This window comes from Chiroxiphia lanceolata, chromosome Z (assembly GCF_009829145.1).
Source record: "Chiroxiphia lanceolata isolate bChiLan1 chromosome Z, bChiLan1.pri, whole genome shotgun sequence".
NCBI classification, from domain to species: domain Eukaryota; kingdom Metazoa; phylum Chordata; class Aves; order Passeriformes; family Pipridae; genus Chiroxiphia; species Chiroxiphia lanceolata.
In genome coordinates this window covers 24,818,907-24,833,645 of record NC_045671.1, presented here as the reverse complement: position 1 = coordinate 24,833,645, position 14,739 = coordinate 24,818,907, and the positions used below count along the sequence as shown (strand labels likewise).

At 36.5% G+C, this 14,739-nt stretch overlaps 1 protein-coding gene across 3 annotated transcripts in view; it reads left to right on the top strand.

Annotated features, from left to right (window-relative positions):
* The window catches only part of RFX3 (regulatory factor X3), a 104,128-nt gene that overhangs the window by 58,476 nt on the left and 30,913 nt on the right, over window positions 1-14,739 (top strand). For all 3 annotated transcript variants that reach the window (XM_032675456.1, XM_032675454.1, XM_032675455.1), the window contains exon 4: window positions 8,662-8,920. In XM_032675456.1, coding sequence (XP_032531347.1) covers window positions 8,662-8,920 — 259 coding nt within the window. The remainder of the gene's footprint in view (window positions 1-8,661; window positions 8,921-14,739) is intronic.

Below are 14,739 nucleotides of genomic sequence, written 5' to 3'. Positions count from 1 at the left end.
TGCCTCTAGTTAACAACAGTTTTGCTTGTCAAGCATGTCACTCTATCCTGAAACAAAAATGCACTGTTGTTACAGTGACAGGTTCAGGCTTACCTGGCTGTTTAAAATATATTAAGACTATTATGGCTGCACCTTTAGTAAGAAGCTGCTTGGTTCCACATATCAGACATAAACTTTCTTCCTACACAGATTGTGATGTATTAATCAACTATAGCCATATAACTGCTAATTCTGATGTGACAAAGGGGGCTTTAATTGCTGGGATTGTCCAAGAATTGCAATTGCATTGAAACCTCATTCTTTACAAATTTGTTGTACAACAATTTGTGTGGTTTATATTGGCCAGACACGCTGTGTACGCACACCCAAGAATTTATTATTACTTGTATTGGGTTTCTGTGGCTGGGTTTTGGTAGCGGGGCAGACTACAGGGGTGGCTTCTGTTAGAAGCTGCTAGAAGCTTACCCTGTGTCTGGTGGAGCCAATGGCAGCGAGCTCCAGGATGGGCTTCCTGCTGCTGGCCAAGGCCAAGCCTGTCAGGAGTGATAGTAAGACCTCTGTGATAACATATTTAGGAATGGAAAGAAAGTTATTACACAGGTGAAAATTGCAGCAAGGGAAGAGCGGAGTGAGAACAATGCAGACACCAAGGTCAGTGCAGAAGGAGGGGGAGGAGGTACTGCAGGCATGGGAGCTGAGGCCTTGCAGCCTGTAGTGCAGACCATGGTGGAGCAGCTGTGCCCCTGCAGCCCATGGAGGAACATCGGGGTGCAGAGACCCACCTGCAGCCCATGGAGGAGACCCACACCAGAGCAGATGGATGCTTGAAGGAGGCTGTGACCCTGTGGGAGGCCCAGGATGGAGCAGGGTCCTGGCAGGGACCTGCCAGGAGAGTCTATGGACTCTCCTGGCAGGGACCTGCCAGGAGAGTCCATAGAGAGACGAGTCCACGCTGATGTAGTTTTTTCCCTGGTAGGACTTCTGGCTGTGTGGGGGACCCATGCTGGAGCAGCTTATTCCGGAAGGGCTGCACCCCTGGAAGAGTGACCTGTGTTGTTGCAGCAGTTCTGTGAAGAATTGTTGCCCGTGGACTCCATGGGAACAGGGGAAGAACTCCTCGCTCTGAGCAGCGACAGAAACAACTGACCATAACCCCCATTCCCCATCCCCCTGCACCACTGGGGAGGAGGAGGTAGAACTTGGAAGGAACGAGGGATGGGGGAATGCGTTTTTAAAATTATTTTATTTCTCACTCTTTTGCTCTGACCCTGTTAGTAATAAATTCAGTTAATATCCCCACTTTGAGTATGTTTTACCCCTGATGGGGGTCAGTAACTGACCTCTCCCAGCTCTTATCTTGACTCAGGAATCCTTAGTTGTTTTTTTTTTTCCTCTCTGTCCAGTTGTGGAGGGAGTGAGAGAGAGGCTTCACAGGGTACCTAGCATCCAGCCAGGGTCAACCCACCACAGTACTCTTAATTGAAATCTGAACTGTCAAAAAGATTATTATTACTAATATAATTAGTTATTTTCCTAGTACTTAACAGTATCTATCTATTTTTCTCCAGCATTATCTGTACCCTTTTACTACCCTTCTACATACTAAGGTGAATGGCTTCTGTCTGAGAACGAGTTACAGAGAGTTGCAGCAATTTAGCACTATCACAGGTGTTATGTCTGGACAAGTATGATGGGGGGGGGGGGGGTCTCTGTTCACTCTGTGTCTACTTGCAGCTATTTTTAATGTGTTCTAGCATAGTCTACACTTTATTGGTTTTTCACTGGTTTGCATGTCCATATTACATCTGAATGTACTTTATATGTTTTACGTTTGCTGGATACTTCTTGAAGATTGTTATGCCACAATCTTCTTTGCTGCATTTTTAATCTGGGGTCATGGATTGTTTATTCTGTACAGAACAGCTATTTGCTGTTACTGTCAGATAGAACAATGCATGAGCATTTTAATTATACGTTTTATACCACACAATCTTAGAAGGCTAAGCTAAATTGAAAACAGATTAAGTAACAGTTATCTGATTGTTTGACAGTTACTGCTAGAACAAAGCTTTAAGGCTAGCACAGACAAGTCTAAACAAAGGAAGCCTGACAAACCCAACTCTTGAGGTCTTGCAAATTTAGTGCGAGCCCTGTGACATGTTCCTAACAATGCCATATTTCTTCAACTATAAGTCTGCAGTAATTAATGAGAATTTTTAGAAATCTGAAAATTAAGGTTTCCTTATCTGTCTAACTTACAGGTCCCGAGAAAATAATATATAGAATTGCTCCTCTGTTTTCGTTTACTGTGGTCCCTGCTTTACGGAGTTTTCTGTAGTTGTGCATTGTGTGTGCTTTCACTGGTTTGTTTTCATGTGGAAAATGATCTTGGAATGAGTGTTGAAGATCTCAGTTCTTTTTTATGGCTAATAAATGCCTGTCAGTGACATATTTACTTTGTTTTTTATATGCAATATTGCAACTCTATTTTAGCTAAATTTTATAAAGCTTTTTCTGACTAATACATTTAAAATTACCCATACAAGAGAAAATGTATATGAATAAAGCAGGTCAACCATACACTATTACAGAGGAAATCATTTATTTTGAGTTTTCATTCTCTGGTTATAGATGCACTAATTGTCCTTTCATGGCATAAGTTTTGATATTTGTGTTTAGCAGTTTTACTTGATAAAGGGAAAGGATGAAAGAAAATAATAACTTCCTGTCTTAACAGTTTAGATCAATTTTAGACACTTTTGTGGAAGAAGCTTATTGCTTCATTTGTTGTTAAAAAGCGGTGAATCAATATTCTGGTTACAGGAGTAAGTTTCTTTGTGGGAAGGAGGTTGTATGAGACAGGATGGGATAGATAATTTAGCCCTCTCCATTATCATTTGACTGCTGTATCGGGTGCTGTTGTGATAGTGTCAGGATATGTGGCACTTCCTTTCCTTCCCATTGCTTAGGATACATCACCTCCAAAGTCTACACCAATGCATTGGCTGTGATAATGCCTTTCCCTCAGTATTAGACAAAGGATTCTGTTCTCTTTAGTTTCTACGAAGCTCACTGTTATTTTAAGGAGCACAGGATTATCCTAAAAACTTAAAGGAGTTTAAGGATATTGTTCTACCATGAAAGAATTTCTTGACTTTTCTGCATGGAGGTTTTCTAACATGTTGCAATACCATAGCATTATCATGAGCATTAGCTAATCTGCATATAAATAACTGTATCTTGAAATATTTATTTTCATCCAGTGTTTATCATATTTCTATCCCAGGAAATAATACTTCAGTTAATTAAGTACCATAAAAGACTCACAGAGATGACAGTGAAAAAAAATATTTGCATGCCTACCTGCTAAGCTGTGTAAGTAAGCCATACTAAAACCCACAGGAGTAATTCTGAGGCTGTTAGTTGCTGAGTAAGATAATAATTATTAAGTTACTTGTTTGTTTGAATTAGAATTACAGAAAAACAAAGTAAAGAGTGGTTTTCTTGTTTGAATTAGAATTCTGTTCTTGTACAGATACTGTGAAGCGATACTGGTATTTCAAGTTACAGTATAAAAGGTCTGTGTCTTCATTGTGGATTGACCTTGGCTGGACATTGGGTGCTCACCATGCTGCTCTCTCTCTCTCTCCTTCCCAGCCAGACAGGGGAGAGAGAATGACATGGAAAACAACTTGTAGGTTGAGATATGGCAGTTTACTAAAGCAAAAGGGAAAGTTTGCACACACAAAAATGAAGATGAAAATGACAAGATTTATTCTCTACTTCCCATCAGCAGCAATGTCCAGCCATATCCCAGGAAGCCGGACTTCAGCATACATAATGGTTTCTTAGCAGGCAGCCATTGGAAGCAATGAGTGCCCCGCAGCCTCCTCCTCCGTTCCTTAGCTTTTATGTCATATGGTATGGAATATCCCTTTGGTAAGTTCGCGTCAGGTGGCCTGGTTGTTTTCCTCTTCCAGCATCATGCCCTTGACTTGGGCAGGGGGATGAATGTTGAGAGACAGCGCTGGTGCTGTGCCAGCACTGCTCAGCAGTAGCCAAAACACTGGTGTATTATCAACACCTTTCTAGCTACCAGTGCAGTGCACAGCACTGTAAGGGCTGCTGTGGGGAAAGGTGTTCATCTCAGCCAGACCCAGTACAGTCTTCAAGTAAAAAATTGGGTGTGCATTTTAGCACACTTGAATTTTCCAAGCTCATGCCTGCATTTTGTGATAAGAATTTTGTAATTAATTATTTTGCAAGACATGAAAGTTACTGGAATATAATTTTGAAGAAAATTTGGGACCATGATCAGCCAATGTAAATCACTGAGACGTGATGGGATGGCTTGAACATTGATTCATTGTAGTCAGTAGATCAGGTTCTTGATATTTACATAGACTCAAATCATAGATTCAGCTGGGAATAAGTGATTTCCCATGTGTGCATGTGCACACTGAAAACTAAGGAAGGACAACAACAAGTTTACTCTTTCTGTGTCATTGTTTTTATTTGTCTCCTTTCTTCAGTGTCTTTCAAGAGACAAAAGTGTTTGTAAAGGTTAGGCTCAGTAACATTGATGTCCATAATGTAGTGCAAGACATTGCACTTAATTTATGTGGTAATGCTGGGGCTTACTGAATGTAGAAATTAGTTATTTTCTGTTTTCATGTGCAAAAAAAATAGTTTTCTTAACTTTATACCACAACTCCATCTGTTTTACTTTATAGCATTATATTTTGTAAGTCATTATGAAATGTACATAAATAAGCAATAAGGCATAATAGGTAATGCCTGGAATTTTTGTACTTTGCAATCCTAGTCCAACTCTTGCCGGTGTCATTAATTTCCAATGTGGAATCTTAACATTGGATACCTGTTCTAAATTCATGCAGTGTCTGACTTTGTGTCACTTGTTCTCAGAGTAAACATACAGCTTGCACAGCCTTCTGGAAACCAGGATGCTGCAGACTAACTACTTAGACTTTAGGTTTATTTGTAACTGATGAATTTTCTAATGCCACATTCTAGTAAACATCGGATTTCACACTGTTTCAGTAGGAAGAACTATTAGGTTCTGTTGCTTACCTTGTATCTCAAGCAAGAGTATATCATCCATGTTTTCTCATAAAGAACAAGATGAGTTACACTGGGGTTAGTCCCTGTATGATCTTTATATGCTGCTGTTGAAGGAGAGAATGCTTTTACTGTCTTTGGGATGTGAAAGAACTGACTATGATATGTGTCAAGCTATTTGAGAAGGTATTACATATTTGTGCTACAAGTGCTGTGGAGAAGTAGAAGATCACTTCCTTATTTGGAGTTATCCCTCAAGTGTGTCTAAAGGATATAACACCATATTTTCCTCTTTGCTACAATTTTATTTTAAAGGGTCATGTTACCATGGGCAAGGACCTTAAAACTTTCAAGTCTGCTTTCTAAAAACGTAATTTCTCTAAACTGCTTTCAAAATGTCATCTCATCAAGCTGCATTTTTAAATCCCAGATAAAGTGGTTTATATTTTGGGTAATTTAAATGGTTCTTCGCTAAGTTGCAATTATTATTGCATGTAATAATAATGGTTTTATCTCACTTTTAAAGACCCAGTTGATTTCAGCTGTGAAAGGTTTGCTAAATCATCACCAAATCTAGAACTTGCTCTTCTAGAAGAACCTGCTGGTTGTTGGAACAAAGGGAAGAGTGTGTTTATTTTGAAGTGTGGCCCATTGATGTATCCCACTGATACACTGATCCATTGATGCAGAGTACTGCTATAAGAAGAAATAGGTGCTATGTTACAATGAATCCTTATTTAGAGACTGTCCATGATACACAGCTTTATAGATTATATGTGTGATATACAGGTATGCCTTATGTATGATATGCAGGTATGCCTAAACAAGGCAAAAGTAAACAAACATTTCATTTACTCTCTCTATTTCATACCAAGTCCATGACTTAATTTTCTTTGAAATTCAGAACCCTCTCTAGGGTTTTCATTGCTTCAAAGATTCAATTCCACTTTTGTAAATGAGATTTGTTCTCCTGACATCTTTTGTACAGTGTATTTCCTCTAGCCATGTCTATTTTTGCTGTCAACAATGGTCTTAAACTTTCATTCCTTTCCTTACTGACACCTGATATGAAGTTTTTGTTTCCTATTTTGGGAGAAATTACAGTGTTCAGTCACTTAGTGATCATTTCCATGAACTAGTTCCCCTGAGCCTGCATCACAACATTTCCCTAAATTTGTCCTCTGCTGCATGGCACTGTTCTCATTGTGTAAAAACAGATGCAACATCCAGTCTGGTAGTGGTTATTGTGCATATCACAAGATAAATGACCTCAGGGTGGACCTGGGGAGATGAGGTCGGATAACAGGAAAAACTTCTTCACTGCAAGGAGTGATCAAGCACCGGCAGTCTGGGGAGGTGGCAGAGACCATCCCTGGAAATGTTCGCAAAACATCTAGATGCACGTGTGGACATGACTTAGGGGTGAACATGGGAGTGCTCGGTTAATGGTTGGACTTGATGTTTTTTTCCAAACTCAGCAATTCAGTGATTCTAATCTCTGGTTTTCAGATAAACAACATCACTGTGTTATCACAAGGTATCACTGTGATACCTTGGTGTGAGAGAACAGATAAATCAGGACCTCCACAGCACCTATATGCATGCATAGATTATTGCAATGCAAAGGTCAACTGATTTTAATCTCCAGAAGAAAGGGTGATAGATCAAATGTCTGTTTGAGCATTAGTCCCTAAAATAACTATTTTGCTTTGCTTTCAGCAGACTGCAAGGAATTTCTTTTAGATTAATTTAAGTTTCTTGCAGCTTTTGAAAGATCTTGAGGCTTTTGAAATACTTAAGCTTAAAGAGGGATGAGAGTGAAAAATGTAGTATAAGGGTTATGAAACATTTTGGATTATAAAACTAAAGTTTTGGAGTTTTTGAAAGTCTCTGAAGAGGAAAGGAGAAACTGTTGTGCCCATAATTACTAAGCAGAAGTTATGACTGGTTGTTGATAAGGTGTTATACTTTCTTCAGTTATTTAAAAGTAATGGTTTTCTGAAGGTGAAGAAGAAATCATCATCTCTGGTTCTGTTGTTTATCAATTAATTCATCTTATGTAAGCTTTCATAATTAAAAAAAAAAAAAGAAAAAAACCAAAACCAGCAAATTGCCTTGACCTTTTCTATACTGATAAAAAACTAAACATTGTAGAGATAAAGGAGAAGAAAAGCCTGACTTCAGGTTCCTGGATAAGTGTTTTAATCAGCAGCTTACTGCATAAAACATGGGTGCTGCTTCCACCTTTTGTGTTTCTGGACAAAAGTATCTGGGGTTTTGGTGTTTGGTTGTTGGGGGGTTTTTTGTTTGTTTATTTGGGTTTTTTTGTGGTTTTTTTTTTAACTTGTTGAGTTACATGACATTTTAGGACTTTGTGTTTGTTTGATTGTACTAACCAAATTAGAGACTTAGACAGAGATTGTTTTCTCCGAATCTTAATACTTTTGAAATTCATTTACTTGGACTAAGTGCACCTCAGCATATGCAACTCTGTGTTAATGGAGAACTTTGAATTTCAAAATGGTATTGCCTGTGGATTGCAAGAAATATTACAGATTTTTATGCTTAAATAAGAAAATTAATGATTGGGTAAACAGACTGATTTTTACCTGTTGTCATGCTTGCCAAGATACAAAGCTCAGTCTTTGAAATAATGAACGATATTTAGTTAAAAATTATGAAACAGAGTGATTTAAAGATCAAATTTAATACATGAGAACAAATCCACATTCAAAAATTATAAATAGATTATAACATGAAGAGTAATGATTCAAGATAAGTAAATAAGAACATGAAACATTACAGAAGCTTTCAGTAGCTGAATAGTTTGTTAGGGTAAACTGGTTAATTAGACATAAATGTTTCACACTTGAAAGTGATTTTAAAAATGTTACTGTTGTATATCTTTTAACTTCTTTCATGTTTTTGACCTTTTTACAAGTTATAGTTCTGTTTAGGTTTTATTTCTTAAATACAGTTTTTTATCACAACGTGAATTTTCATGTCCAATTTTGATCTGCCCTTTAAAGATAAATGGATTTCCCAAAACACCAGAGAACTCAGAGTTTCAAGCTTCTTTCAAGAGCTTCAATCTATTTAAAAACAATAGATAACATAGGATTCTTGAACATTGGAATCTGTTAGCTGACATTTGTGTGAATTGTTTGTAATTTTCCAACCTGCACCTTATGCAAAATATATAACATGTGACTAAAATCAAAGTTTTGTCAGATTTTAAAAAAGTTGATACAGATGGAGCTTTATAAATTGCTTATAAATTGGATGAGCTCTGTCTGCCCATCTCCAATTTTTATTGTACTTCCCTTCTCTCTTCCTCTTCACAGAGGACTGACAATTTTTCTGTAATGTTTAGTGGATACTTAGTGAATACTTCAACATTGACGCTGAATTGATTATTTAGTGCTTTGACTTGATTAAATGTTATTCTCTGAGGAGGCAGGGCTTGTTTGCCAATCTTATTTGATTTGGTTTAAGCTATTGTAAATGTATTTCTAGAATTATAACATTTCCCTCATCTAAATGAAATACAAATAACATATTTTGCTTTTGTTTTCTTTTAAGCCGATCAACAACTTACCCTTACACAGAAACCCAGATGTACACTCAAAACACTGGGGGAAATTATTTTGATACTCAAGGAAGTTCTGCACAGGTGACAACAGTGGTCTCATCTCACAGCATGGTGGGCACTGGAGGGATTCAGATGGGCGTAACGGGAGGACAACTCATCAGCAGCTCAGGAGGGACCTATCTGATTGGGAATTCAATGGAAAATTCTGGTCACACAGTGACTCACACAACGCGGGCCTCCCCAGCGACAGTAAGTATTTCAGACTGATGCAAAATCTTTGAGACTAGTTTCTTAGTCGCTCAGATGTTCTTGCAGACTGACACAGTTTTTGTGACAAAATGTATAGCAGTATTATGTTGTCAGAATAAGTACTACATAGTACTTTTTGTAAAAAAAGCACTATATATGTTTAAGATACAGGAGTAAGAATACTATGAAGACTTAAAGACATACCTTTCCCTTGACAGCTTGCAAATATTTACACTTCATACCTTAAATTTTAACATTTTTTATTTTTCTGAAAACATAAGAAAAATACAGTGTCGCTGAGGATAACTGTGTTAGATGTACGTGTTAAATAATGTAAGCTACAGATCAGTATCTGTAACTTCTCTGTGTTTTTTCAGTTTGTTTGCCTGATATTAGTATAGTTTTGGTAGCTTATTTCAAAATATTTCCAGGTGTTCAGAATTCTGAGATACTACATTTTAATATTTTATTTACTTATCTGTGGTATGTCTCCAAAATCTGTTCCAGATTAGAAGCTCATTGTGACAGTGCCTGACAGTGCTATGGGAAGATGCATTCTGTTATAACTGTGGTAGATAATATTGCAGATACATAAACATAAGCACAGATCCTTCCCTTAAGAGCTTACTCAATCGGCCCATATTTCAGTTAGGAAAACATGTTTATACTGTGTCTAACTTTGCTGCATAGCCCTAATGAGTACTTTTACCTCAACCTTCTGGGTATTCTGGTCTGGATGTAGAGATTTGGAAGTAATGGGGAAGAGAATTGTGAAACATAAGGTAGCAAGAGTTGAAAAATATAGAAAGGAGATAAAACATCATTAATAATATAGATTCACCAGTATTCAAAAAGACAATGAAATTACAGGACCTAATTTTTAGTAACCAATCTAATAGCATTGGATAATTTAGATGATCTGATAAATTCTCTCTATTTTGATTCTTAAGGTGATTGATATGGACAAATACAAAGTTCTTGTACCATGGAAGAAATTATTATTTCATCCAAAAACCTATGCAGTATTATTTTCTGAGAACAAGAATTGTAAAAATGAATTCATGAATAGTATAATATCCCACTAAAACATAGTGGGAGCTTCCAGCTAGCAACAAAGAATTTTATATTTGAATTACAAAAAAGAATGTATATTAACATTTGCCTTTATTTGACATCACTTTAATAGAGGAACAGAGTTTCTGAAAGAAGCATAATTCCTCTTTCAGATTTCACATGCTTAACTGAGTGTGAAAACAAGTGAGGCTTCAATGTATTCAGTAAACACAAGTGAAGGGTAGTAGATTTACTTTGAAATTGGAAATTCTAGAATGACTTGAGTATCAAAACTCAATGCTCTATTTTGCAAATTAAAAACCGTTTTGATTTTTTTGCCAAAATTAAAAATTTACCAACACTGAACAAAATCTAAGGTTCATGACTTCAGCAACATCTTTTTCTTGCTTAATGGGTCAATAAAACAGCCTGATTTAGTTTCTTAAGATAAGTTCTGTACTGCTCTATCAACTTGTTTTTAAGAATAGAAAAAAATACTTCTAATTAAATGACAATTATTAAATTGCATTTTGACACTAAAATATTTTCTTCTGGTTTTTAGAGTGGTATTTATTCTGTATAGTATTCTGAAGGTATGATACATTAGAGTATATTAGAAGTACATTTCTTGCTAAGGAAGTGGGACATAAAGTGATTTTAGATTTTACTATTTTAGGTTCGGTGTGTATGTTTCAGCTGAAATATCCAAGAGTTAATTGAAACACTAAAGCTTCAGTTGAAACTTGCTTTAAAGCACCAAGTCTGTTGTAATTTTACTAGGGGGCATAATTAAACCATGTAAAATAGAGCTATGTAATATTTTAATTTGATTGCACTTCAGACAGGTAGAGCTTGTTTCACTTATGATCCTCATTTGGTCTTTACCATCATAACTTTTTTCATTTCTTCCCAAATCTTCGTTCGCGAAGCCTCGCCATGATGGAGAATTTATTGGAATCATCAAAATAACCTCTGTCCAGACTGACTTGCTAGCATAATATGCAGAAAAATTTTCCAAATTTTGAATTAGTTTGGAAAATTTTCATGTGGAAAAAAAATGATATAGAAATTAATGAGAATTTATTTATTAATACATGTGGTCATCACAAGTTCTCTTTATTTTGCTATAGAGGTGCTAGTTCTGTTTACTCTTTTCAACTGGTAACTTCATTTCTTTTGTTGTTTATCACCTTCACTGATCAAACCATTACATTCTATAACAAGCAAATTAATCGTATAATTGATATTATCTCTTTCTGATAAGTTAAAAGAAAGAAACAAAACAGTTTCAGGTTAAAAGTCAAATGTATAAAACAAGTCAATTTTATTAACTGTCTTATAGATAAATTAAATTAAAACTCTAATTTACTTTTCACCAGGTATGCTGTTTGGTTTATGCAGAATTCAGCAAAAGATACTCAGAGACTTTTTACCTTAAGTTTATTTTCACTTTATTTTCATTATGGTTTAATGTAATTCTGAGTTCTTCTTCAGGTTTAATAAAGTGCATGTATTATTTTGTAGTATTTAATTAATTTTAATTTTTGTCATTTAATATTTCAACAGAAAACTGTCCTGCTTAAGCTAGGACAGGCAGTAGCACTGGTTTTATAGCTAAAATATCAGGACTTGTGCACTATTAAAACTATTCCAACATACATACAGTAGTGGTTTATCTTAGCATATGTAAAGAATATTTGCTAACTTTTTTTTTTTCATTTCCATTGATTTCATTGCTTCTTCCTGTTATATTCTTTGCTGGCCTAATAAACTACTTCTAAACTACCTGCCAGAAAGGACTTTTTCACTAAAACAGAAAGGCATTTAGATTACAAGACCTTCTGTATAAGATGCTGAGTAGATAAACAGCTTTCCAAAGTGATCTTTTTCATACGAGTATATGTGGATTGGTCACGACTAGACTGTGATTGCATTGAACAAGAACTGATTTACCCTAGCTGGATGTCTGTTTGAAATGAATTTCCACGTTGAAAGCTGGACGAAAGAGTCATCTGGTTTACTGGCAGCTCTCATTAAAGAAGGAGCAGCTACATTTAAGAGACTCTCCAGAAAATTGGATTGCCATGTTAATAATGAAATATAAATCACCTTCCAATTTTTTCCCCATATGTAAACATCTGAAGAGTGTTCTTGTGATGAAACAGGGTAATCTAATCAACATATTTCATAATATCACAAGGTTAAAAAATTCATACAGTTTCTAGTAATAAATGTGTTGTTATGCTTGTCAGTCAGTAAGAGGCTCCCATCTATTAGTCTTGTTTTCAAGTGAGCTTTACAACTGTTCTTCAATTTACAGTTGTCACTCGTCAGTCATCACCAACTATAGGAGGTCTCCAGTCATGCTGTTACAGAAATTCATCATATTTCAGTGCAAATGTAAATGTGCATGAAAATAAAACCAAAATTAATATTGATGTAACGTATCACCAAAAATTATTAGTTCTGGTAGTAAGCACAGTGTGCTGAAGTTGCTGTTAGCTTTAAAAGAAGAACAGTACCTGCCAAAAATGTGTTGTAACTATTGGAGAAAGAACAACAAGAGGAAGTAAGAAGGCCAAGTGGAAATATCATATCCTGATAATACCATTTTAGTGGAAGTATTATAATTATTTTCAGAAAAACTAACAAATGTTTAAATGTTTCATTAAAGGCAGAGGGGTTATCATTTGGAAAACAAACTTGAGATGAGATTTTATTTACTAATCTCTTTCTTGGTAGAAAGAACTTTTCTGGTAATTTTCATTTAGCTGGATCCATCTCAGCATAAAACAAAACATTTCTGATCAAATCAAATATGCACAGATTTTTATACTAAAGGGATTATTAGATAATTTGATCTGACATGGTTTTCGAGCGAGATATTTACTTATGATTTCTTCAACTGAGCACAGTGACATCTTTTGTGGGGAAAAAAAAAAGATAGCCCATAGATCATGGGCCTTTATACACCTCTGTATTCAAGGCTTTTACTCCTCTTATGGTTTCTCCTTCAGAGCTGTGGATCTTCATCATTGTTTCTCCCTCTCTCTTTGGGTGTAGCAATGTCACCAAAATAACTTGTGTCTTTCTCCCTTTGAGTGCCTTGCTGCTGCACTGTAAAGTCTTGCACTGAGACTGTGCCCTTTTCCCAAGACAAGGAATGTGGAGGAAAGGGGGAATGACCCTGCTAAGGTCAGCCTCACCTTCCCTCACTGCATTCTGGCTTTATCTGCCTATACTCCCTGTTTCTTTTATGATACAGGCTGGCTTCATTGGCTTTTAGTGTGTTTTCTGCATGGAAACCCCTCTAACAACTATAGGTTGTTTCCAGTTTTGGCAGTTTAATATTTATTCTAGTACTTTTGTATCTAAAAACCAAGTTGTTGGAAACTCAGTTTATTCCAATGTAGCGTTCCAATTACCAAATTAAAAAGATTTTAAGAAACACAATTTTTAATAAGATGTTAATAAGATATTAAAAATAGGTATCTTTGAATCCATGAGAAGAATTTCTGCTAATTCTTTTTATTTAAAAATATGTAATCAGCTGGATGCCAGAAGACTTACCATGATCTTCTCATAACAATCTGATTATCAGTGGCATAGATGCATCATATTTCTAAAGGACTAGGGATTTTTTTGTTTCTTATTAAATACACACTTGTTCTAATATGGCCACTCTACCTTTTTCTAAGGCTGTCATGCCATAAACATTTTCAAATTTGCTTTTAATAGGAATCTAAATTGAACTTTCTTTTTAGTTTCTCTATTTTGATTTTCTGGCGTAACTCTGATGTGTTTATAAGTGTTTTTCAGTGTTAGGTGGAATGTATATATTCTAAAAGTTGTTACGATAAACTTGAAAAGCGATCTTTTTATTTTCCAAACATGGGGGAAATGACCACAAAGCAAAAAAGTTTAGAATATGTTTAAAGATATGTATAATGGATATGAAATATACAAATAACTGGATGATCCTGGGGAGAAATAGTAAATTGGTCAGTTTGACCCTATGTTTGAGAACTTATAGCAAAGAAAGTAAACACAGAATCATAGAATTTTAAGGGTTGAAAAGAACCTTACTGGTCATCTAGTCCCAACCCTCCCTGCCATGTGCAGGGACACCTTGCACTAGACCAGGTTGCTCAAAGCCTTATCTAACCTGGCCTTGAACACTGCCAGGGTTGGGACAACCACAGCGTTCCTGGGCAACCTGTTCCACTGTCTCACCACCCTCACAGTAATGAATTTTTTGCTAATATCTAGCCTAAATGTCACCTCTTTAAATTTTTACCCATTGCTCCTTGTCCTATCACTGCAGTTCCTGATGAAGAGTCCCTCTCCAGCTTCCCTGTAGACTGCCTTCAGACACTGGAAGGTTGCTATGAGGTCTCCATGCAACCTTCTCTTCTCCAGGCTGAACAGCCCCAACTTTCTCAGCCTGTCTTCATAGGGGAGGCATTCTAGTCCTCTTACCAAATTCATAGGCCTCCCTTCAACAATGCTATGCTCTTCTTATTGTGAGGGCCACAGACCTGGACACAGCACTCCAGGTGGGGTCTCACAAGGGCAGAGTAGAGGGGCAGAATCACCTCCTTTGACCTGTTGGCCACACTCCTTTTGATGCAGCCCAGGATTTCGTTGGCTTTCTGGGCTGTGAGTGCAATGGACAATTCATGTTGAGTTTTATTGTCAACTATCACTCTTCCAAGTCTTTCTCTGCAGGGCTCCTCTCAGGCACTTCTCTGCCCAACCTGTAAGTG